Source organism: Seriola aureovittata, chromosome 9, assembly GCF_021018895.1.
Source record: "Seriola aureovittata isolate HTS-2021-v1 ecotype China chromosome 9, ASM2101889v1, whole genome shotgun sequence".
NCBI lineage: Eukaryota > Metazoa > Chordata > Actinopteri > Carangiformes > Carangidae > Seriola > Seriola aureovittata.
In genome coordinates this window covers 12,358,492-12,380,857 of record NC_079372.1, presented here as the reverse complement: position 1 = coordinate 12,380,857, position 22,366 = coordinate 12,358,492, and the positions used below count along the sequence as shown (strand labels likewise).

General features: G+C 41.2%; 1 protein-coding gene across 2 annotated transcripts in view; it reads left to right on the top strand.

Annotated features, from left to right (window-relative positions):
- The window catches only part of scube3 (signal peptide, CUB domain, EGF-like 3), a 71,048-nt gene that overhangs the window by 39,281 nt on the left and 9,401 nt on the right, over nucleotides 1–22,366 (top strand). Inside the window, exons 5-10 of one of the 2 annotated variants that reach the window (XM_056385571.1) lie at nucleotides 1,072–1,218; nucleotides 2,622–2,738; nucleotides 7,530–7,577; nucleotides 11,866–11,982; nucleotides 14,314–14,436; nucleotides 18,909–19,025. In XM_056385571.1, the coding sequence (XP_056241546.1) occupies nucleotides 1,072–1,218; nucleotides 2,622–2,738; nucleotides 7,530–7,577; nucleotides 11,866–11,982; nucleotides 14,314–14,436; nucleotides 18,909–19,025 (669 nt within the window). The remainder of the gene's footprint in view (nucleotides 1–1,071; nucleotides 1,219–2,621; nucleotides 2,739–7,529; nucleotides 7,578–11,865; nucleotides 11,983–14,313; nucleotides 14,437–18,908; nucleotides 19,026–22,366) is intronic. The other variant, XM_056385572.1, reaches the window with a different exon arrangement.

The window sequence follows — 22,366 nt, the reverse complement described above, 5'->3', positions numbered from 1 at the left end:
TGTCAAGACTGACACACTATATTTGGACTTTAGAGAGGAAGAGTGCACAAGGTTAGATGAGCTTTACTAGTAGTTGACACTTCCACACACGTATGCAGATGCTTAAATTTATAGCGAAAAAAGTTGGCTAATTAAGAAAGTTAGACCTCCAAACACCCTTCAGTGCGATAGCAGATTTAATGAGACATTAATGGAGATGTCTTCTTGCACATTGCCGCCTCGTTCGCCAGAAGAAAAGGAAAAGGGATCTGTTGGGTTTTTAATGAGTCGGAGAGCTGGGGTTTGTCACTGCATCTGTAGCGGTGGCAGGGTTTCACAATGAATAAGTCAAATATCAGTCTCCTTCCACGAAGGCAGCAGAATTATTACAGTACAGAGCAAGGCAGCGGGAGCACAGCGTCCATTTGTGTTATAATTCATGACACGAGGGTCTCAAGTCAAATGCATGCTGGGAGGCTGTTGTACCTCTTCATCAAGCATTTATACATCACAGAAATTATGCATCTTTCTGAGCCATGTGTAGTAAAGCTTTGAATAATTAAATTCCTTTTTTTTCAATAACATCTTGATTTTCTTCCTGATTTTCTTGATGAGTCAAGAAAAGACTTCTTTTAGTGCATTCCCTTTTGAACTCGGTCTCAGCAGGGAGAATTTAAACAAGGAGTTAATTTTTTTTCAGTGTTTTCTTTTCTTTATGGGGGATTACCTCAATTAAAATCTACTGGATCAGCTCCTGCTGGGAGTTTTATCCTTTCTGCAGGCAGCCTCCTTTTTATAGGCTGAAATGAGCGAGCATGTTCCAACAAGTGCCTGAATCTTTGTAAAGGGGTACAGAGCATGTCAGTCACCAGCAGTAGGCATATATGTGACTGAGGGTCAGAATGCGTGACAGGCATTTCCTCCTGCCAGCTCTGTCATATCTAACTTAAAACCAAACTCTTAGTTTACTTATTGGTCTTTGTGTTTTTTGTTTTTTTTTGTTTTTTTTTTAAACAAAAAGGAAAACTTGTGTAATCTTTGTTGCAATTATGAGATAAACTCTCTCTCCTGGTCTCGCTCTTTCCTTCACAGTGCAAGCAGACAGTGCGAAGGAGGGACCCACCTGCATGGACAAGAATCACGGCTGTGCACACATCTGCAGGGAAACACAGAAGGGTGGCATCTCCTGTGAGTGCCGACCCGGATTCCAGCTCACCCGTAACATGAAGGACTGCAAATGTAAGTCATCTCGACCTCAAGCGCAGTGAGGGACTCACACACACACATGCACACACACTCACATACGCACAGAGGGAGGATTTATAGGCTCCTCATGAAAAGGTGATTGGGGTTGGAAACCTGCCGCTGATGGATAATTACACTCATTCCACAAATGCCTTCCAACAGATTTGAAGTAGGTTACTGACATTTACGTTACATTACTAAGCTGTGACTAATCTTCTGAAAAGTCCTTGTAAAGAAAAACATGTTTATCAAATAAGGAGCGATCATTTACACAACCAGGGCAAGTGTGGAGGTTACTCGAAGGGGACTGCTCTGATGGACAGCGCACACTTCCTGTTGCTGTGCAACGGAGATCATCCTGTCAGAGCTGGGGCCAGGGCTGATGGGGGATTTGTCTGTGTTTGGATAAGGATTGGAGAAGTGTTATTCTATAGTTTTTCTGTGACAGCCCAGGAAAAGGGCAAAAGGCGCTGGGATGGTAGGGTGCAGACAGGATGGCGGTGGAAGACTCGTGCTCTTTTTCACTCTGTCATCACAGGTGTGTTTAAAGTGCCAAGGTTAATGCTTCCCTCGCCCGCCAGCATATCAATGTATTTGCACTTAAAGATTTGCAAAGGCACACACACATGAACACACAGACTTAGAGCAGAAATTGTACACTTCAGAGTGACTAACAATGAGTGAGTAGGTGCAGCCTCTTGCTCAAGGCCACCTCATCGACTGTTGGAGAGTGTAAAAATATGACCTCTCAAATCCTCCGCAACTCTAATGTGATTCTTCATTCACAAGGATGAAAAAATTTATCATAGGGAGTAATGCATAATTAAAGCCATGACAGTGATTAATGTAAGTAACGGATTTACTACTTGAGGTGGTGAATATGTAAATCATGGCATGCCCTTCTTTATATCATGATATTCAGTTTTTAACCTTAATCTAAGACCTGTTGCACACAGTGTTTAATAAGCAATGGAAAGATGTCGAGAGGTCTAATTGCCTTGAACAGTTTTTAAGTCGAAACAATAATTTTGCTGACACTGGTGTCAGAACTGTTTAGTTGAGGCCGAGTTGTTTTTTGTTAATACAGTCATTTGAGGAACTCAAATAGACGGTATGTCTTATTGAAGCTCTCTGAAGGACGACTGAATGAAGTTTGAATTGAGCCCGCAGTATTTACGTCATAGAGCCGACGGCTCAGAGAATGAGTGTGTATTATCCTGAGATTCCAGCTGGTCACCTTTGATATATATCTCTTTATCCTCTCTCTGCCCTCATTTCCTTTCACCTCTCTGCTGCCCACTTTCAAATAAAAGGTATAAAATGCAGAAGAAATACTCTCAAAAGTGTTTTTATTACCCTGCATGTACATTTTATGTTATTTATGTGTCCTTTTATAGTGACGTGTAACTATGGTAATGGGGGTTGCCAGCACATCTGCGAGGAGACAGACCACGGCCCCAAATGTTCGTGCCACATGAAGTTCGTCCTCCACAGCGATGGAAAGACTTGTGTAGGTGAGTCATCTCACCCCGATACAACCGCCAAGGGCAAGGAATAAAATGGCTTTTGAATGAGAAAATGTAGAAGCACAAATTATTAACTCAGCACCAGATTTCCAACAGCAAATTTAATTAACTCTGAAATGAGGAGTATAGTGATAAAATGCAAGTTGAAAAACAGGCCTTTTTACAGTAGCTGTACGCCTGAGCCTTTTCTCTTGATCTGTGACATCCAAGGACAAAAGGCTACCACCCACTGTGCTTTCCCCTCTGCTGCTGCCGCTGCTGCTGCTGCTGCCGCTGCTCCAGTAACCTCTCAGTCACTGCCTCTGCTTTGGCTTTTCTTCCTCCTCCTCTTCTCGGGGCAACAGCTCTCCCTTTCCCTCTGTTTCTCAGTCAGCTTCATGCAGTGAAATGCACACCTTCTATTAGCCCTTGGGTCAATTCCTCCACTGCTTCCCATTGGGGATTAACTCACACACCTGCCCTAACCTTCCACTGGCATTTATCAGTGTTTGCCTCAGTTGACTTAAGTTGAGTAAAAATCATTCAGCTACTCGGGCATATTGAACTGCTCTGAAGGGCAGTTTTCCATCAAATGAGACCTACAGACACGGAAGAGTCGATGCACAAGTCTTGATAAATATGTACGCATTACATTTAGCCATGCAGAATTGCACAAACAGGCCTTTATTTTATCTGCCTTTAATAGTGCCATTAATTGTTACCATTTACAGCACAAACCCATTTAAACCAATTTAGTCAGTGCAGTGTTTGTAACGCAAGCTTCAGTGAGTTGGGTAGGACATATTTTCATTGTCAGTGAGACAAACATAGTAATAGAATTAGAAGCTACGCCTGCAGAGCAGACTGGTGAGGCGGTCGCTTGGTTTCGGTGGCTGTTAACTTTGAGAGTTTGGTTTGGGCAGTGGCTGATTAGCTCAGTGTTTCTGGATCCCCTTTATTACCACAACCCTGATCAGAGCCAGACCTATGTCAAGGTCTGGTCAGCCAACCTGTCATTATTGCTGTACCCTGCTAGGCCAGGGGGACGCCACAAAGTTGACCGCATCCAAATTATATGTCTTAGCCTGTCTTATTCTCAAGGCAGAGCAAATGTACATTTGGCGTGCCAGATTAGGAAGCAGTCAGCCAGTTAAAATCTCCGATTTCCCCCACAGAGTCTGGGGTTACAGCAGTGAAGGGAGGGCTGCTCTGCAGTCAACATGGGGGCGCTCCATCTCCCAGACACTCTATTAGCTAATAAAACCTCAATAAAACAAACAACCTGCCAAACGAACCACTGATGGGAGAGTGAGTGACAAGAACGTTGGAAGACCTTCAGCAAGGCACCACTACTGTGCACTAGGACTGTAGGTCTGAGGGGTTTCCACCATTTTAAAAAAAGGATTCAAAAGCAATGTCTGCGGAAACTGTTGTTGTTTTTATGTAAAACTTCAAAAGCTGCATCGGATGATGCCCCTGTGGGGAGAGGAGGGCTGCATAGGTTTACAAAGACATTTCAAGTCGGCGTGCCAGATTTTAATACAACAAGCTTAACCCTGTGGCAAAAAATTATTATTGTTTTTGAGAGATCTGACTTGTTACAAAATGCAACCGCTACCTCTGCTCTGAAGAAAGAAATCTCACTTTTATTTATTCCAAGGCTTAAAACAAATAGTCCCTCTTGGAGCTAAGAAATCATATTCTAATCCTGAGTTAAGTTTCAAATAGTCTTAAATTTCACAAAGAGGAAAAGGTCTTGCTGGGGTTGTTGTATTTTCGCGTGCTATCTGTATACAATGTAGTGATAATAACCCCTCAGCCACCGTAATCGGTAATAGTACTGATGTATAGAGTGTAGAGGGTATCCATAGCAACCAGACAAAGTGAAAATACCTTCCTGTTAAGCCTCACTATTGATTTGGAAACCTTTATGATTCATTGAGTCTCTGCATACCTCTTTCCAAAAGGAACATAGCACATGATTACCAAACAGCTTTTGGCTTGTCAGTGGCTTTGTCGTTAGTCTGGCGGGTTCTTTCTGTATGCTGAAGCTTCACCGTTCAATTCATCTTGTGGGGTGTTTCATATGCATTCGGCAGCATTTTCATTCATTTTGTGGTGTCTCCTCATCCAGGCTTGGTCATGCATTTTTTAATAATACAGCATATGCTGCTCTGTTTGGAAAGTGTTGCTTCTTTATCCTTCCTATCTCACCTCTGTTGTTACTGTGCAAACTGTAGGTGAGAATGTTAATGTCAGGAACGCTTGTATGGATGGCACACAAACTGTACATTTGGTCTGTCTTAAACATACACATGCAAGCACATACACTTCTTAGAGATATTTGCTCAATCAGCCGCACAAACTTTAAAAGGAATTATTTTACCTAAACAGTCCTAAAAAAAGAATATCAGGTTAATTTTTGCATATAATGTCTATGTATCAAGTGAGTGAAGATATCAGGAAGGAGCAGCCATCATGTGGAAGCGTTCATGCTGTTAGCACAGCAAATCATAAACATTCACAAATAGCAGGCAGATGCCGACATGCTCAGGAGTTCAATCATCTGAAGAGTTGGCCACACTATGCTAGACCCACACACACACACACACACACACACACAGAAAGAGAGAGAGAGAGAGAGAGCAAGAGATGCATTTTATAATACAAACAGAAAACTATACAAACAACCACACAAACATACAATACATATCCAGCATGCATGCATCACATGCATGTAAACACATGTAGTCTACATGCATATGCCCATAACATAAACACGCTGCTCTCATTTCGGGTGGTCTGTGCATTCACGCTGGTGTATTCAGAGCTATCTCACAGTGCTCCCTGTCCTCTAACCGCTGTGAATCGTTCTTTCTAGATGCTGCATGTTGGGACTGGGACATGTTGGCAGTCGATGTAAACTGTGAATGCTTTGTTGAGCCACCATGGTCAGAGTTGAGCATCTACATTTACTTCCTTATCTGGCACTTCTAAAAGAGCTCTGGCCTGCGGATTTCAGAATGACCATTGCAGAGAGTATGTGCCTGAATTACAGTGATAGAAAGTGAATTTTATTTTTGAAATAATCTTTTTTTCAAACATAACTGAAATTATGCGGGGATAAAAAAAGAAAGTTCTTGCTGTAATTTTAAAGCCCTTCATGTGCTTTAATGCCCAATCCGCCACCCCAGCTTTATCATGGGTGAATGTACATGGTCTACATACTAAATGTGTGCCTGTACTTGGGAGTGGAGGTAAAGCTAGATCTACATTCAGTGGGCTCACTGGGGAGATCTGGATTGTAGAATTTGTTAAATTAAAAGCCATTCAGTTAAAAGATATAAATTATACAGTAGGTAAAAACATAAAGACACTATTGCTTTCTGAAATAGTTTTTAGTGACACATGAATTACACGGCTGGGCCACAGACAGCGTGTAGAGACTTGACATAACAGCCTAACAAGATTAGCTCTGAAATGATCTGACCATAAAGGATATCATAAAGCACAGACGTGAATCCGGCTGCCCCTGTCTCTCAGCTTGCAGCACTAACCACCGCTCGCTCTGTCTGTCCCGGCTCGCAGTGCTCATACTAACTAGCGTAAGCATCATCTCACATACAAACAGCAACACTGCACTTTGTCTGCACCGTGTGGAATATTTGTTTGCATGACTGCATGTCGAGAGGTAACACTTTTGTCTTGAAATGTCACCCTTTTCATTTAAGATGAGGATTTGTCATCATCAGTTTGTTGTTAGCATTTGAAAAGTAATCACTGCTGTTTGCTCAGTTGTTACCAGTGAGAGGCTGTTTTTTATTTCTTCTTTTGCAACAACATAATGTCATTCTCTCATGTCATTATCACCTCCTGTGGGCAGAAATGGACATTAATGTGTGTAATTTAAGGAGAGATGAACGCCTCACATCCACGCTATCGACTCACTCCTAGCCTCATGATACCTTGCATGAATTATGGGCTCAACTTTCAGTTATTCTTGTCACTGAGACTGTGTCTGCGAAGGAGCGGTATGCTACAGGTGTTTTTCTTTTGTTTGTCCTGCAGCTTTTTGGGAAATAAATGATGTTGGAACACAACCTGTCACAGGATAAATGGGATGATGTGACCATATCTCTTCTGTCCACTACTGAGTGATGGGAGGACAGCCTGAACGAGTGGCATCGGATATAAGTAACAAACTATGTTAGCTTAGCATTTGTTAAAATTTTAGTTCAGGGACAAGTTCAGATGTTCATGGCTGCACGAACAGTCAAGCTAAACTACATTTGTGGCTTAAACAACAGAAAATGGAAAAGGACTGTTCCTGTCAATATGTTTCCTTTCAAATTAATTAAATTCAGTCAATAAAACGCACCCAACTTTATTACTAGAGCAGGACTGTTAAGCCTCAGAGCTTTTCGGATTGTTCATCAATTCACTGTCGGTTGCAACAGAATCAATAAAGTAGCTAAGTATGCTACTGTATATAATCAAAGCCACTTCTTCAGGTCGTCCTTCCAGCCCTCAGTAGTAGGAGGCAGAGGCACGATCACATTATTCCATGAACACCTGTAGTGTATTACGAACTCCCACAGACGCTGCCTCAGTGAGAGGAGTAACCAGAAGTCGTGCCGATAATTCATGCAAGGTATCATGGGTAGGAGCAAGGTCAGATTAGCTCTTGTCTCATGCTCATGATTTACATAACACGCAAATGCTGTGTGGTTCAAGTGTATGGAGAACTAAAGTGGTGTTTTTACACTGTGTGCGTGTGTGTGGGTGTGCGCGTGCATGCAGGGGAGAGGAGTGTCCAGTCCCCGGCAGCCCCACAGCTGTTCCCCAATGGTAAATATGTGTTCCTCTGACTCCTCTCTCTGGGGTCTGTGGGTGTGGGGAGTAGAGGAAGCTAACCTAGCAGGCACTGATCACGGCCTTCCCCTCCCCACAGGGGCATCATCCTTCTGACCCTTGACCTCTGACTCCCACCCACCCACCCCCCCCCACCCCACCTTCCTCTTCCTTCTGTGAATGCCCTCTCAATAACAACCACTGTCCGTGTCAAACCACACCTTTTCAAAACACAGCTGCATACAGGGAGCCACTGACCAGCATTATGAGCATTATATAAGGAAATCGAGATCTACTGTATGTAATATTGTCACAGGTGTAACTCGTCAAAGTCAACTCCCTTCTTGCAGTCATTGTGACTAAGTACATTTACTTAAACGCTGTACTTCACAGTTTTGAGGCCGTACCATTTGATTCTATGCTACACTTCTACTCCATTAACATGCAGAAGAAAATATCCCACCACATTTACCTGACAGCGGGAGGTAAAAAAAAAAACAAAACCACAACTCTATGATAAACTTATAAAACACAATACATTATTAAAGACTAAACCTGTGGTTCCCAACCTTTTGACGCCCTACAATAAAGCAGTATGTAGTTGGGCCCCAGATGTCTGTGAGTTGTTAGCTGCTCCACCAAAGAGACTTTTCCCCTCTAAACATCTCACATGGTTTCATTTAAATAACTGATTGAAGCACAAAGAAGTAAAATGATTCAATATTTCACCAAAAAATCAGCGATCAGAGAACAGTCCAATATGTGAGAATAGATTTGTGGTTATTGACCTTGCCCCATTAATCATCCCACAACCCCTCAGACTTATCTTGTGACCTTTTGGAGGGGCCTGACCTTAAGGGTGGCCACCTCTCCACACTACGACAGCAAATGCCGCTTAAACACTGATGCATCAGTATGAATAATATAATAATATCATATATAATAATATAACAGTCACAGAGGCTATTTTTATACAGAACAAGACGTTTTACTCCTGATACTCTTAGTAGCATTTGGCTGATGATAACTTAATTTTTAATGCAGGATATGTACTCGTAATGAAAAATATGAACATGAATTACTTAAACACAGGATCTGACTAGTGTTTCTACCACCGCAGTTTGATTGATCTACTGAATAAGAATGTTTTAGTATAAGTGCAAGGAGCCTTTGTCAAAGTCCATAACACTGTCAATTTAGCTGTGATAGTTTTTAGAGGCAGACCAAAGACTTTGGTTTCATTTCTGTTTTGATACTAGTGAAATGAGCGAAATGAAGCTTGCACTTTTTCAAACACTCGGCCACAGTGTTCCTAAACTCCATCATCATGGACTATTAGTTTTGGTGAGGAAGCCAATATCCATGATTCAGCACCACTTCATACAAAAGATGAAACAAAGAATCCCTCTCAACTTGTTCCTTCATACACTTGTAATCTTGTGTCCTAAAAATGATGAAAATAATCAGTTGCAGGGGATAAATCAATGTCATTCCAGTCCAGTTTATTTTTCTGTTTTGTTGCCAAAAGTAATTTGTTTCACTACATTTGCAGTAAAATGAACAATGGAGCACATGTGAGGGAAGGCGGGGGAGTATTGAAACTTTGCATTTTGATAATATCACTAATGCAATTCAGCCCAATTATCAGGATGAGCTGTGTTTTAATAGCTATGGCAAAGATGCCAGGAAAAATAAACTCATAAATCTGTGAGGATGTATCAAACCTTGATACTTCAAAGAGATTTACGATTTAATTATACCATGTAAGAAACTGAGGGAGGAGGCTTGTTCTCAGAGGAGTAGCCCGTTCAAGGTAAGAAGCAAAACAATAGTGTTTTTAAGTAACTAGTTGTTACTACTGTATGTACATGAACACTGCGTTCCCGACATGCTACAATATAAAAGTCTGACCTATTTCAGGATTTTGTGCCCTAGTTTCTGTTTTTTGTTTTTTTTTCTTCTCAGAAATAGAAACATTAAGAGCAAGGGACATATTTTACCTCCTGATTTATCAGGTTCGTCTCCTGTTTTCCTGTGTTACTGTACCCTCCTGAAACCACTGTTGGGGTTCACTTTCACAGTTGAAAAAAGACGTTTTCCTTGGTTTTATTTTCTTATTGTGTGGTGTATATTATTGAGAGAGCATTCACCTCAGGGTGTGGTCAGGTCTCTGTCTGATAACCCCTTACACCGTCTGTGTAACTCTACTCTAGCTGCATGTTTGCTGTTTGGTCAAGGAAACGGTATTTTCCCTTCAAAAGAAAGAAGAGAAAAAAAAGGTCTTTTTCACAAACGCGATTTATTCTCAGTGATCAACAATGTTGCTTTGTGCCTTTGTGTGAATTCTGTCCCCTCACCCGCTGACGTATTTCGTTTGCGGTCATCATAAATGGCTGCTGACAAGTTGCACTGAGGTTGCTTGTCAACAGCTCTGAAGTAAGTCAAAAAGTGGTGCAGCTCTAAATCCCGTGGCTTCTGTTAAATGATGATGTACACTGTCTGAACCTCTCCGCATGAAACATATACTGTAGAGGCTCAGCATTAGACCCGACACCCTACACATCACACTGGAGAATATTTACAAAAGTCTGCCCACCGTCACTGTAATTGCAGAGCCCAACCTGGTGCACTGTAGATGTGGCTGGTGCGCATCCAAAACACACAAACCCACACAAATACCAGAGAGTGTGTCTCTCCCCTGTCTTCACAAAACCATAATGTCAGAAATTTTTCTTTGCTCTCTTAATACATGATCATTACAGTTTGGTGAGATGGCTGCCTGACTAAGCGGTTTGGAGGCATGTCCTGACACTGTCTTATCGTCTCGTCTGCCAACTGTCTCTGCTCACACTTTGCAATTATATGAACCCACAGTACCATACTCTGAAGCCTGGGTTGGGACGGAGGTATTAACTTTTATTTTTTATTTAAACTCTGTGTGTTTATATTTACTTGAAATCTACCCCAGTATATTGATGCATCATGTTCAGCCTGTGGCAGCAACATCCACTGAACTGTTTTGAGCTGTTGTCTATGAAACGGCTATAAAACATTACATTACATCACTGTAAGCACCTGTTTTCCTTTGATACATAATTCCAATCTACAGTTGAGTTTTTTATTTGGGGAGGGGAAAGAGCTTTAGAAAGTTTCATTATGGCTGCTGCAGGCAGTGCAGTTTTAGATTTAAGTGAAGAGGATTAGGTGTTTCCCCAAAGGGATCCTTGCTCTCTATAAAAAAAAAAAAAACCAGTGCAGCTGCATTCCCTCTTTAGTGCCACGTGTGAGCTGCTATCTCCTTGCCAGTATGAAGTCTTTGACTAACCCAGCTGTGCTGGCTCCTTTTTGGACGCGCTGCCAGCCAGCCATTAGACACAAGTGTTGAGCTTTGTGGATGACCATTTGCCTTACAGCAAGTTAAAGTGATTGTTTCAGGTCGCAAAGAGTTTTTTTTTTTTTTTTTTTTTTTTTTTTTTTGTTCTTAAGTGTGTGAGGCTTTCTATAAAGCTGGCAAAACTATTAGGACAGACATTGGTCGCTCTAACATGAGAACGAATTTTCCCCTGTACTGTTGCTTAAAATGAAAGTCTCTGTGAAATTTGTCACTGTCTAGAGAAGAGACCTCCGCCCTCCTATCTGGACTGACTACCTCCCTTTTTTCAAATCAGTCTAGCCAACACAGGGGCCAGGTAGCTGAAATTGCTTTTTTATCCCCAAAATGCCTGGAAGGTTTTGTCAAAACCAGGAAAAAGTGGTGGTTTTGTCTGCATCTGTCTGGAAGTCAAACCTGTACCCTCATGATGGAGGGGAGACAGATGTCCTACAGTACTGGGGACTTTTGGAGGTCGTAATTCACCTTGACCAAAGAGAAGCAAACATGCACACACTTACCTACTTCTACACACACATTCACACATAAAGAAAACATTTAAAGTACTATATTTGGCTGTGTTATAATATTTCTGTCACCTTTCATTATTCACAAACATCTCTCCCATTCCTTCACTGTTAATCTCATTCAGCTGCTGCATTTATTCCTCTGTTTTCTATCTTTACTTCCTCTTCATTTCTCTCTACCACTGAACACCCGAAATCCTGCTATGCTTCTTATTTTTGTCTCCTGAAAAAAGGGAATGCTGTATATAATAGTGTGTCTTCTAATTTTTACTATTATACCCGCATGCATGTAAGCTGTTTCGATGGGGAGAAATAACTAGGTCAACACAGCATCTACTGCATATTTTTCCAGGGGTTTGTCTGACTGTGAGTGCTTGTTTCCCTGCAGAGACCTGTGCAGTGAACAATGGCGGCTGTGATAGCACATGTCATGATTCAGTGACAGGAGTCCGCTGCAGCTGTCCTGTTGGCTTCACTCTGCAGCCGGACCGCAAGACATGCAAAGGTAAAGCATCACCCACCGCTCCAGGCAGCGTTCAACCTGCACATGTCCAGCTGTCACCAGATTTATCTCCGGCTTGTTGCGTTGCCAGGCACCCTGGAGCTTCTCTCTCAATTTGGAGCTCATAAGTATTATTATCAAGAGTTTATGCTGTTGCCACCCTCCGCATTAGCACCTTCACCAACCTTCTAGTTAGATTTTCTCTTTATAGACTACACTATTATTGTTTCACACCCACAAGTGCATTTACAATCTTTGTCGTGTATCCTCACTAGTAGCACCAATCTCACCTTACTTTCTGCTTTTCAGCAGCATAATTTGAGTAATCTTTCTCTCGTTTTCTGTGACAGTTTCTTTCCCACTGCATCACCATCTTCTGCCTTTCTTAGTGTTGGCAGCGCATCCTCAACTCAAGCAACCTGTGTACTGTAGCAAGTTTTTTATATTACGTCTCATAAAATCAATTCCAAACCTTGCTGAGAATTACATTAGGAGAGGGAGGAAACAAAGGCACTACTGACATTCATAGAGTAGAGCGGTTGAGGACAGTCTGTTTTCAGAGGGGCTGGGATAGAAATCTGTGTGCTGTCTGCAGCTCGTAATGTTACACTTACAGCTCTGATAAAAGTGCATTGGCTTATATTAGTTTGGTTTGAGAGGAAAGAAGAGGAAAACAAATCCTGGCAGCACTGGCACCAGACGACAGGGGCTCGCTGCAGGCCAGACACTTCTGAAGAGCTGAGACAAAGATGGAGCAAGGAAGGGATTATTTCATTCCATTTCTGATGCATTTATTTCAACCAGATGATGAAGACTCCCGCAAGAGACAGATGCCTCATTTGTGACAATGATTCAGACTTAATTAGATCCGCTGCCAAACCTACCAAGGCAGAGCAGCATCAAACGCAGGGATGAACACATGATATACCGATTGGGTATTGGCTACAGAAATAAAAGTAAATGGAAGGAGATGGACAATGATGATTTAGAGGTCTTACTGCTATGAGGCTTTTATTATGTGAGAGCTGCAGCCCATTACAGTCACACGCAAACTGATTTTAGCCCTTTTGAGGGCCAGTAAGGAAATCCCATTTCTAGACTGTCATGCCAGTACAGCCAAACACATAATCGTCCTATTTGGGATTATGCTGCATCATTAGCATCTTTGTTCTTATACTTCTATCTCACTGTTCAGCTCTAACAATGTTTACTGAACTTTTGTTAAAGCTGCTATAATCAATATTTTTATGTTAACAATGGGAAAACAACACCACTTGTATGTGAGAGGGGTCGCTCTTAAAGAAAAACTCCCCCTAACTCTACGCAGCATTTCAGTTGATTTTTGTGGTTTTGTCGCCCACAACTTCACGGTTTTGATCTACTCTCACTGCTTTATAGTATCATTGTTTTTGGCTGCAGTGTGCGGCAGTTTTCAGCAAAAAAATGTCCTAATAAAATGACTTCATGCTGCCTGCCCAGCACCAAAGTTGGCAACTAGCTGGTCAGTGTTGTGCATGAACGTGTTCAATGAACAGCACATTTCACAAAAATTATTAATGCTGAACTGAACAAAGCTTTGAACAAAGTTTGCAAATGATGAACGTGAGCAAGAGCATTTTATGACAGTTTTACGGTACGCCGCTTGACGTCTCCACAGACACGGCCCAGCATGGCTGGTGCTGGCGGTACAGACGTTACAGACACATTGACTACTGCTAAATCCAGTTTGTTTGAGCATTTAAAGCAGTATTATGGACAAACAAGTGAAGACTCAGACGGATTATATTTATATATGGATTTTAAATCTAACTAATTTCTGTGTCAGTGATATACAATAATTCATTCAGTTTGGGAGTTGCAATAATTCGGGGCTGGTGATGGATGGGTAGAAGGAGGTTCTACTGAAAAAAAACAGCGGCCTATTTATTTAAAAAAAAAAAGGGGAGCAAATGAACATGAACTAGTTCATTTTTGGAAGTCTGAACTTAGTTCAAAATTTAAAAAAAATGAACTATGAACATGAGCTAGTTCATTTTCATATGTATGAACTGAACTTTGATCTAGTTCTTTTTAAGTATGAACTGGCACAATACTGTAGCTGGTGAACAAAGTTAGATACTTCCCTAAGGAGTTGACCAAAACCATGACTCCAAATTTTTGCTACTGTTGCTCTGTATCTGTTGACGTGTTAAATGGGCAGCCGTTTGCTTACAAGTTCAGTGAAAAGACAAAAAAAGTCGTGTACTGCAGGTTCAAGTTTTATTTTCTCTCCTATTTTCATTTGTGGTGTTTGATTTGATGTGTCCATTCTTCTTGATGATTTTCTGCTCACAGACATTGACGAGTGCCGTCTGAACAATGGGGGGTGTGACCATGTGTGTCGGAACACAGTGGGCAGCTTTGAATGCAGCTGCAAGAAAGGCTACAAGCTGCTGACCAATGAAAGAACTTGTCAAGGTAGGTAGCACATTTGACGACCTTTTGCCGCTTTAATAAAGATAATTTTCCAGTGGACTTCTACATCCTGAACACCTTCTGTAAGGTAGAGCCACCTTAAAGCAGTGTATAGTTTTTAACACAGAATGGTAAACCAATAATGTCTTCCTAGTGGCACAAAAATTTGCTCCCCCCTGGACTGCAGAGAAGCCAAACCAGGCCTCTCTGGCTTGTTTGTCTGTTATATTTGGTGGCAGCCATCACTCAGCAGGAGCTGGGGGGGACTAGCTGCAGAACAAATAAAGAGTTTGCCGTGGCCGAACACAGGTGTGGGGAATTAAAGCTCCGACTCTAAAACCTCTGGTTCTTGAAAGAATCAAGCCACTACAGAAACATCTGGTGAAAGAAGACAAGCAGACTAGAACTGCGGAGCCGAGCTCGGTCTCTCTCCGGGTGGAAAAACAGATGACATGCTATTTTTTCATTCTCTTTTCTCTTACTGATGTGGTCAATCAATATCCAGCCTGCTACACATCAATGTCATGCGATGGGTTTTGAATTGCTGCAGTGAATTACGCCACTCTGTACACAATAGACAAACATTGTATGTGGTCAATGAAAATACACACTATGTCTCTGTGCTTTGCAGCCACTTTCTTGTCACTTCGAATCTATTTTCGTTGCGATGCCTTTCTCTCATTATTTGGGGTCAAACAATTCAAAGTTTATTTTTGCTAAAATAATGTAAATAACTGAGAAAATCTGGTCTGTGCATGTGGGAATGTAAATCACAGCTTGTTTTCTGTGGCTCTATGCCTTAACCAACTGTTTGGGTGCACAGGGGCATCTCTGGAACAGTGTTGTCCTTGTTTGGTGTTGTGTGTTTTGTCTGGAGAGACGGGCTGTGATAAAGCTCACCTCCCTTTGAGTGAGGTGCTGCCAGGCTCACACACTCCACACTACTGAGTCACCTGTCTGCTCCTTATCCTGTCCTCTCATTCCTGTCATTTTTCTCACCTATGGAGTGAGAGTCGGGCAAAATAAGAGCAGAATGCCTCTCAGTAGAGGTTCATCTATATCTTAATGAAACTCTTATGATTAGTGCAGCTGCCCGTGTGATTCTTGGTGTTGATGTTAGTATGCAAATCTGTAATTAAAGTGGTGATCCAGGGATTTTGTATTTCACTTTCATAAAGTTGTGAGAAGAGAGAGTCATATTGAAAAAAAATGGCCAAAATCAATGCAGCAGAGGCTGAGAGATCGTGACTTTTAATCCCTAGTATGGCTCTAACTCCAATAACACTGGAACCTACATTTCCCATAATGTAACGATGAATTTACAAACAACAAGGCAAGGTAATCGTGGTGTTATAGATCAATGGCATGTGCCTAAGTAGAAAAAACCCCCCAAACATTCAAAAGCAAAATTCATGAATACGCACTCACTTTTAATGCTTTTTACAACAAATTCTGGATGCTATAAATCCCTGAAATGTACTAATTTAAAATCTGCAAAAGAACAGTTGAGATGTGTAAAACTATGAATTAATAGAGCTTCATGTAGTAACCTTTAATTTATATTGATGATCAATATATGCTATTTTTTATTTATCTCTTACTGTATTATTTATTTGTATTTTTTATAATTTATGTGCTTAAGTTTAATAATTTATATTTTGGATAGTGTATTTTATTTAATCCTCACTGCCAAGTAAATGCTCATATATTTATAACCAAGAGTTTCACTTTGAGAAGAATTTTCCAAGCCCGATTCGATATAACCCTGATGACATCAGTATGACATCATCAGGGTTATTTTCTTGGTGCTACTGCAGAGCCACAGATGACATTATACATCTGTTTTCACAGGCTGATCTTCATGTGTAAAATCTGTTTAATAAGGTTTTGTATAAACAAAACAAAATATAATAACCCCCATCATGCATCTCACTTAGGGGCATAAATCCAGAGCAGGCAGATGAAGATTAAGTGAACCTGCAGTAATTGCACAACCATCGTACTGTAGTTTTATTAATCGTAGCGGACATAATAGATGCTGGTGGTTGGTGGTGTGACACTTAAAGAGATGCTTGCTGTCTCCGCGAGGTGTTGAGATGTGTAAACTGAACTCTGGGTTTATCTTGGTTTAAACAGTCATGGTGTTTCCCTGCTGTCAGTGGACCATGGCCCATAAGTCAGGATGGGACATGTCTGCTGAGCCCCTGTCAGCATTCCTCCACCCTCAACACCCTCCAAAGTCTCCTTCTCATCTCCTTCTCACTCCTAATCCACATGAGGGCACTCAGGGAGATTTTCATCAGACTTCATGTTTTCTCCAGAGGGAACATCTATGATAAAGCTCTTATCTGTTCTGTATAAACAACAGTGACCTTTTCTTAATTTCAGTCTACCTCATTTACCTCCCTAGAATTTTATTTTGGGTGGAGATTAAAGTGATGAACTGAGAGAGAGAAAAGAGATTAAATAATTGATGGAATCTCTGATTTGTGATTCCCATCTTAGTCTTTCAGGCTTTAGACAGAGCTAGGCAGCAATATGACTGCTCTCACTTAATCTTTCCATGGTCCCCAGCACGTACTTCACCTCATGATGCTGTCTTGCCTGCCCACTGCATACTTCACCTTAGATTCTCGGTAAATAAGGGTTGTAGGAGTCCCAGATGTGTTCACACATTCACTCTGTAGCTGGGCGCAACAGAAAACGATATAATGATAAGTTGCAGATCAACTTCTGGCGTCACTTAGTGCAACATTTTTTTAGGGTAAACTCGGCCACCACGCCTAATTCCCAGAGGGTTTTCACTTAAAAGTGAACCAAGCATAGTTTATACTTCATGCGCCAAAAGCAATCACTTTTGCAATGCCTCATACAGCATGTGCCAGCTCAGGCTGCTCCCTGTTGCTGCTATGAATCTCTTGGGGGTAACAGTGCGGACAAATAGCAAGGACTGTAAAAGTTTGCTATTGCCATTTTCTTTTTTTGTGGTCACTTTTCACCACTCAGTATTGAACTGGTGCATCAGATTCAGACATTTGAAAAGATTGTTTTATTTGTTGGATGTTCAACCTAAATTGGGAGGATCTATTTGTCCAGATGAGGTGTAGTTGAGTCATATGTGCAACAATGAAACATTCTGAGGTTTTTCAAACTTTCAAACACTAACCTGTTGATCTCCTCCAAAGCTTGTGCTCTCTTTTGTAAACCGATCACTTAATAAGCTTTAAATCTCAGCACTTTTTCATCTCCTTTTTGGTGCTTTGCCAAGCATTAACTCAATGACTGTATTTACTGATCTGCAGAGAGTTCAGCTGCACTGTCTATGAAGGATTATGCCAAGAGTGAATATGTGAATGCAAGATTTGTGCAGACATTTATCAGTCTGTCTTCTTGGTTTCTTCAAGGTAACCCATTATTTGACTGAACTCCTGTAATTGCTGTGAAATACCTGTGTCATCTGTTTGATTGTGGCTGGCGCTGCCTCATAACCCAGAGGAGCTTCAGCTGTAGTGGATGAAAGCGTGATATTCCTGGGAAAATCCTCAGAACCTTTTTTAAAATTAGCCAATTAGACATCTAGCATAGTTGTAGCACATCTCCATTTTTTCCCAGCATGTGTTGCCTGGGCTTGACACAGATGATTGCTGACATTAAAGGAAACTTTGATCGTAATAAAACCAAATGTCATCCATCTCCTGTTGCTTCATGTATCAATGGACTTTGAGCCCATGCCATTTAAGCAACTTATCAGGATGCCCATGTAAGAGAGTAGAGAAGCAGAGAAGCTCACAAAGATAAGACAGGCTGCTGACAGCCGGGATGAAGCTGTTGCAATGTGGATTTGCAGGTGTGACGAGGCTGACAGGGTCAGAAGGACCAGAGTCTGAAAACAGGTTTCTTCTTATCTGCATTCATACTGTGACATATTTATCTAAATAATACAATGATTGTTATTTTTGAAATGATTATTCAAAGCATGATATAAATATGAACTCAGAATAAAAGAGTGGGAAGTCAGATTATGAGGTTTCCAACAGTCCTGGGTCATTTATAGCGTGGTTAAGAGGAGAAAAGGGAAAGTGATTGGCAGCTCCTATTATCAGGTGAGGAGCAAAACTTTCTTTTGACTCCTGCTGCGGCCGCTTATTATTTCAAAAATACCTTGAAAAGTCCATTTCGGTGGATCAAAATGGAAAACTGCATGACTGCAGGAGGTCAACCACAATACAAAGCACCAAACGGAAGATGTCTTCTTTTCACGAGACACTTTTGTCATTGTTGTTGTTGTTGTTGTGACATGTGATTTGACCCATTGCAATTCATGACAAACTATGAATACAATACCAAAGATGAAAAGAGGAAAATATGCCATGATAGGACAGGGAGTCTTGTTCGAAAATTTATTTATTTATTTTGTTTGTAATTTGTTGAACTATTTGACGAGTTTCTAACTGCATGTCTTTCTACCTATACAGACATTGACGAATGCTCTTTTGACCGTGCCTGTGACCACTTTTGTGTCAACTCTGCCGGCAGTTTCCAGTGTCTTTGTCATAAAGGCTACGTCCTCTACGGCCTGGCACACTGCGGAGGTGAGGCCCCCCCCCCCCACACACACACACACACACACACACACACCTTGTCTCTAGATGTAAATCTCCTGCCCACACCTCTTTGCTAACCCTCCATTAATTGCTCTTATGTTTGGCAGGAAAAGCACAACTACGCAACAAATAGATTATTAATGGTAATATGAATTTTGACTGACAGCTTACATAGAGAACCGTACCAGAGTTATAACTGATAAATTATATATCTAATACGAATAAATAATAAAGCATATCATATACTTGAGATACAGACAGGTAACGAATTAAAGGAAAAACCAACAGTAAGTGTCTTAGTATGGTGTTTGGCAACCATGTGCTGCCAGAACAGCTTCAGTGCATCTTGGCATTGATTTTCATGGAGTCTCCAAACTCTACTGGAGGCATAAACACTATTCTTCCAAAAAACATGTCTCACATGTCGGTCCAAAATCTCCCGTTGGTGTTCAATTGGGTGGAAATGTGAGAAGGCCATAGCATATGATTCATTTTCATCCTCATCAAACCATTCAGTGATCCCTCATGCCCTGTGGGTGGGAGGATTGTCATCCTGTTTCTCCACAAATTTTTCAGGTTGTTTCCTTTAATTTGTCACCTGTCTGTAACTTGTGATAAATTTCAGAAGCACACTTCAGTCTTTTAGTTTGGTTTCCTACCTTACCGGATAGTTTTTAGCCATAATAGCATCGTTGCTCAAGGGATGGGACTGTCGGTCCAGTGGTCAGTCCACTCCTTTGGTCCAGGTTGAAACATCTCAACAACTATTAAATGGATTTGTTCAGACATTCAGAGTTCCCAGAGAATGAATCATGATAACTTTGATGACATGTCTAACTTTGACATCTGTGGCTTTGAGTAAAATGCCTCAGCCACTGTTGAGACATTTACCACACTTATTATTACAAAACTTTTTACCCCCTCAGGATGAATTGTAATAATTCTGGCGTTCCCTTTACTTTTCCCTCTCACACCATCAGCAGGTCAATTTCTCCAGTCCTTTGGTTTATGTCCAAATACCTGCAAAACATTCCCATCAGCCTCAGCTGTGTTTAGTGCTGATTGGCAAATGTTTGCATGCTAACATACTGAATTAAGATGTTGAGTGTGGTAAACATTACACCTGCGAAACATCAGGATGTTACAATTGTCATTTTGAACATGTTAGTCTGCTGACATAAGCATTTAGCTCAAAACACTGATGTGCCTATTATTATTACTATCATTATTATTATTATTATTATCGTTGTTATTATTATTATTATTATTATTATTATTAGTAGTAGTAGTAGTAGTAGTAGTAGTAGTAGTAGTGGTTGTAGTAGTAGTATTAAAGTGAGTATTAAGCAATTCTTTTGAAAGCTATTTTAATTTTGACATCATAGACTTGCCTTTTCCCGGTCAGTGTTGTTGTCAGTTGTCATCATCATGGAGAAGTACCTGCATGCATCTGCATTCTTGGACAAAAGCTAAATGTAACTAAATGCTCACTCTGATGGATTACATATCTCAAGCCAGTTTTAAGTCTCTGAAAGTGGATTTTCAAATGCTCTGAAATGAGCTGAAACAGGTGGCTGCCTGGAAGGCAGGAAATCAGTCTGAAAACTTACTCTACAGTTGGCAGAAATGTAAAGTGTAGACGCTTTGTGCCGTAGTTAATGGACTAAAGCATGAAAAACCACAGCTAAGGCCCTTCAAGGTGGAGTATGGCCATGTCCATCAAACATTAGCAGGTACCTACTGTACTCTGGCCCAGAACAAATATCAGAAACAGCCTTTGGTGTCGGGAGGAGATGTGTGGGGGCGCGTCAGATGTGCCTGGCAGGCAGCAAGAGGCCCGCCAGAGCACATCAGGATGTTGCGGCGGCCCTTTGATGGAGTGTGTATCACCAGTTAGAATCTGCTGCTGTCTCCAGCACCTCAGGGCCTCACAGTAGTTGTGGGAGAGACAGAGAGAGACAGCCTATGCACTTGAAATACATAGCTGTGCAGTGATTTGTTCTGTGTTTTTTTTTTTTGTGGTCTGTAGTTTGACAGGTCTACTGATCAGAAATGTTGCAACAGAATGTAGAATTAGGAATGTTGCTGAGACTAGACAGCGGTAAAGTGTAGATGTACAGGATGTTTCCTGTCTGTATCATTACCATAGCAATCTAATAAAGGTAAGACCGCCATTTAAAAAAAAGGCTTGTAGGGTCATAGGATCCATTCGACACTAGGCAGCTGTATTAGTTGTCAGTTCAGGGAATGAAAGCACCAGAATTGGATTTGTGAGGCTTTTACTCACATGATGGACTGTGATCAGGCCACCACACTGAGCTGCTGGGAGGAGAAGATGGTCAGGCGTAAATGATTCTCTATACCATTGTTGAGAGAGCTGGTGATGAATGATTTCCCCAGGCTTTTCATCGGCGCTGTCGGAAATGTTAGATAACCCTAGAGATTAATGGCGCACCCTGTTGCACTTTCTTCACTCCTGGCCATAACCAAGGTTACGTTGTTCTCTGTGTGGTTTATCAGCCGAAATATAGCTGTCAAACAAGCCAGAAAGCTGCGTTCAGTGTTTAACAATAGACTCACCCTAAACAAACCCAATTAGGTCAGTGACCTGCTGTCAAGCATTGTGCCGAGGCCTGTCAACATTCCTCCCAAGTGAGAGTATATCCAGCCATTCTCCCTCTCAGCTAACAAAACAATCTGCACATTTTTTGCTTATCTGGTAAGAAAATAGACTCGAAGCAGTTGTGACTAAATACTTTGTAAGTGTTTTTGAATTTACGTCACTTGATCCAGCCAGCAGTGACCTCAACAGAATTGTTTTCTTTTGGTTCTGACAAATGTTTGTGTACATAGATGGAAGAGAAAGACAGAAGTCAGACACAACAGAGTTTAAGTTGATATGCTAACAGTTAAAGTTAATTGAAATAATAAAATACAGGAGAAGAAATTTCACTTTAAATGTCACATTACGATGTTGTTTTGACTGGAAGTTGAATCAAAATTTATGGAAGACAACATTTCCAAGAACTAACCCACCCACCCTGAAATTCCTCTCCATGACACAAAGAAATTGTTGAGTCTAAATGTCAAATTGTCTTTTTTTCTGTTGTCTCTGTTTCTTTCTTGGCTCTTCTCTGCTCTGTTCTGTAAGAGCAGAGAAAAAGAAAAAGACCAAAGAGACCAGGAGAAAGGTCAGAATACATATAGTTGGCCATGGGAGGAACAAAGAAGTTAAAACAACAGTTGTTGGCAGATGAGCTCCGCTTCCATCAGATATTCATTAGAGTTCTTTGTCCTTTAAATTGTGTGCTTTGATGCAGAAGATAAGC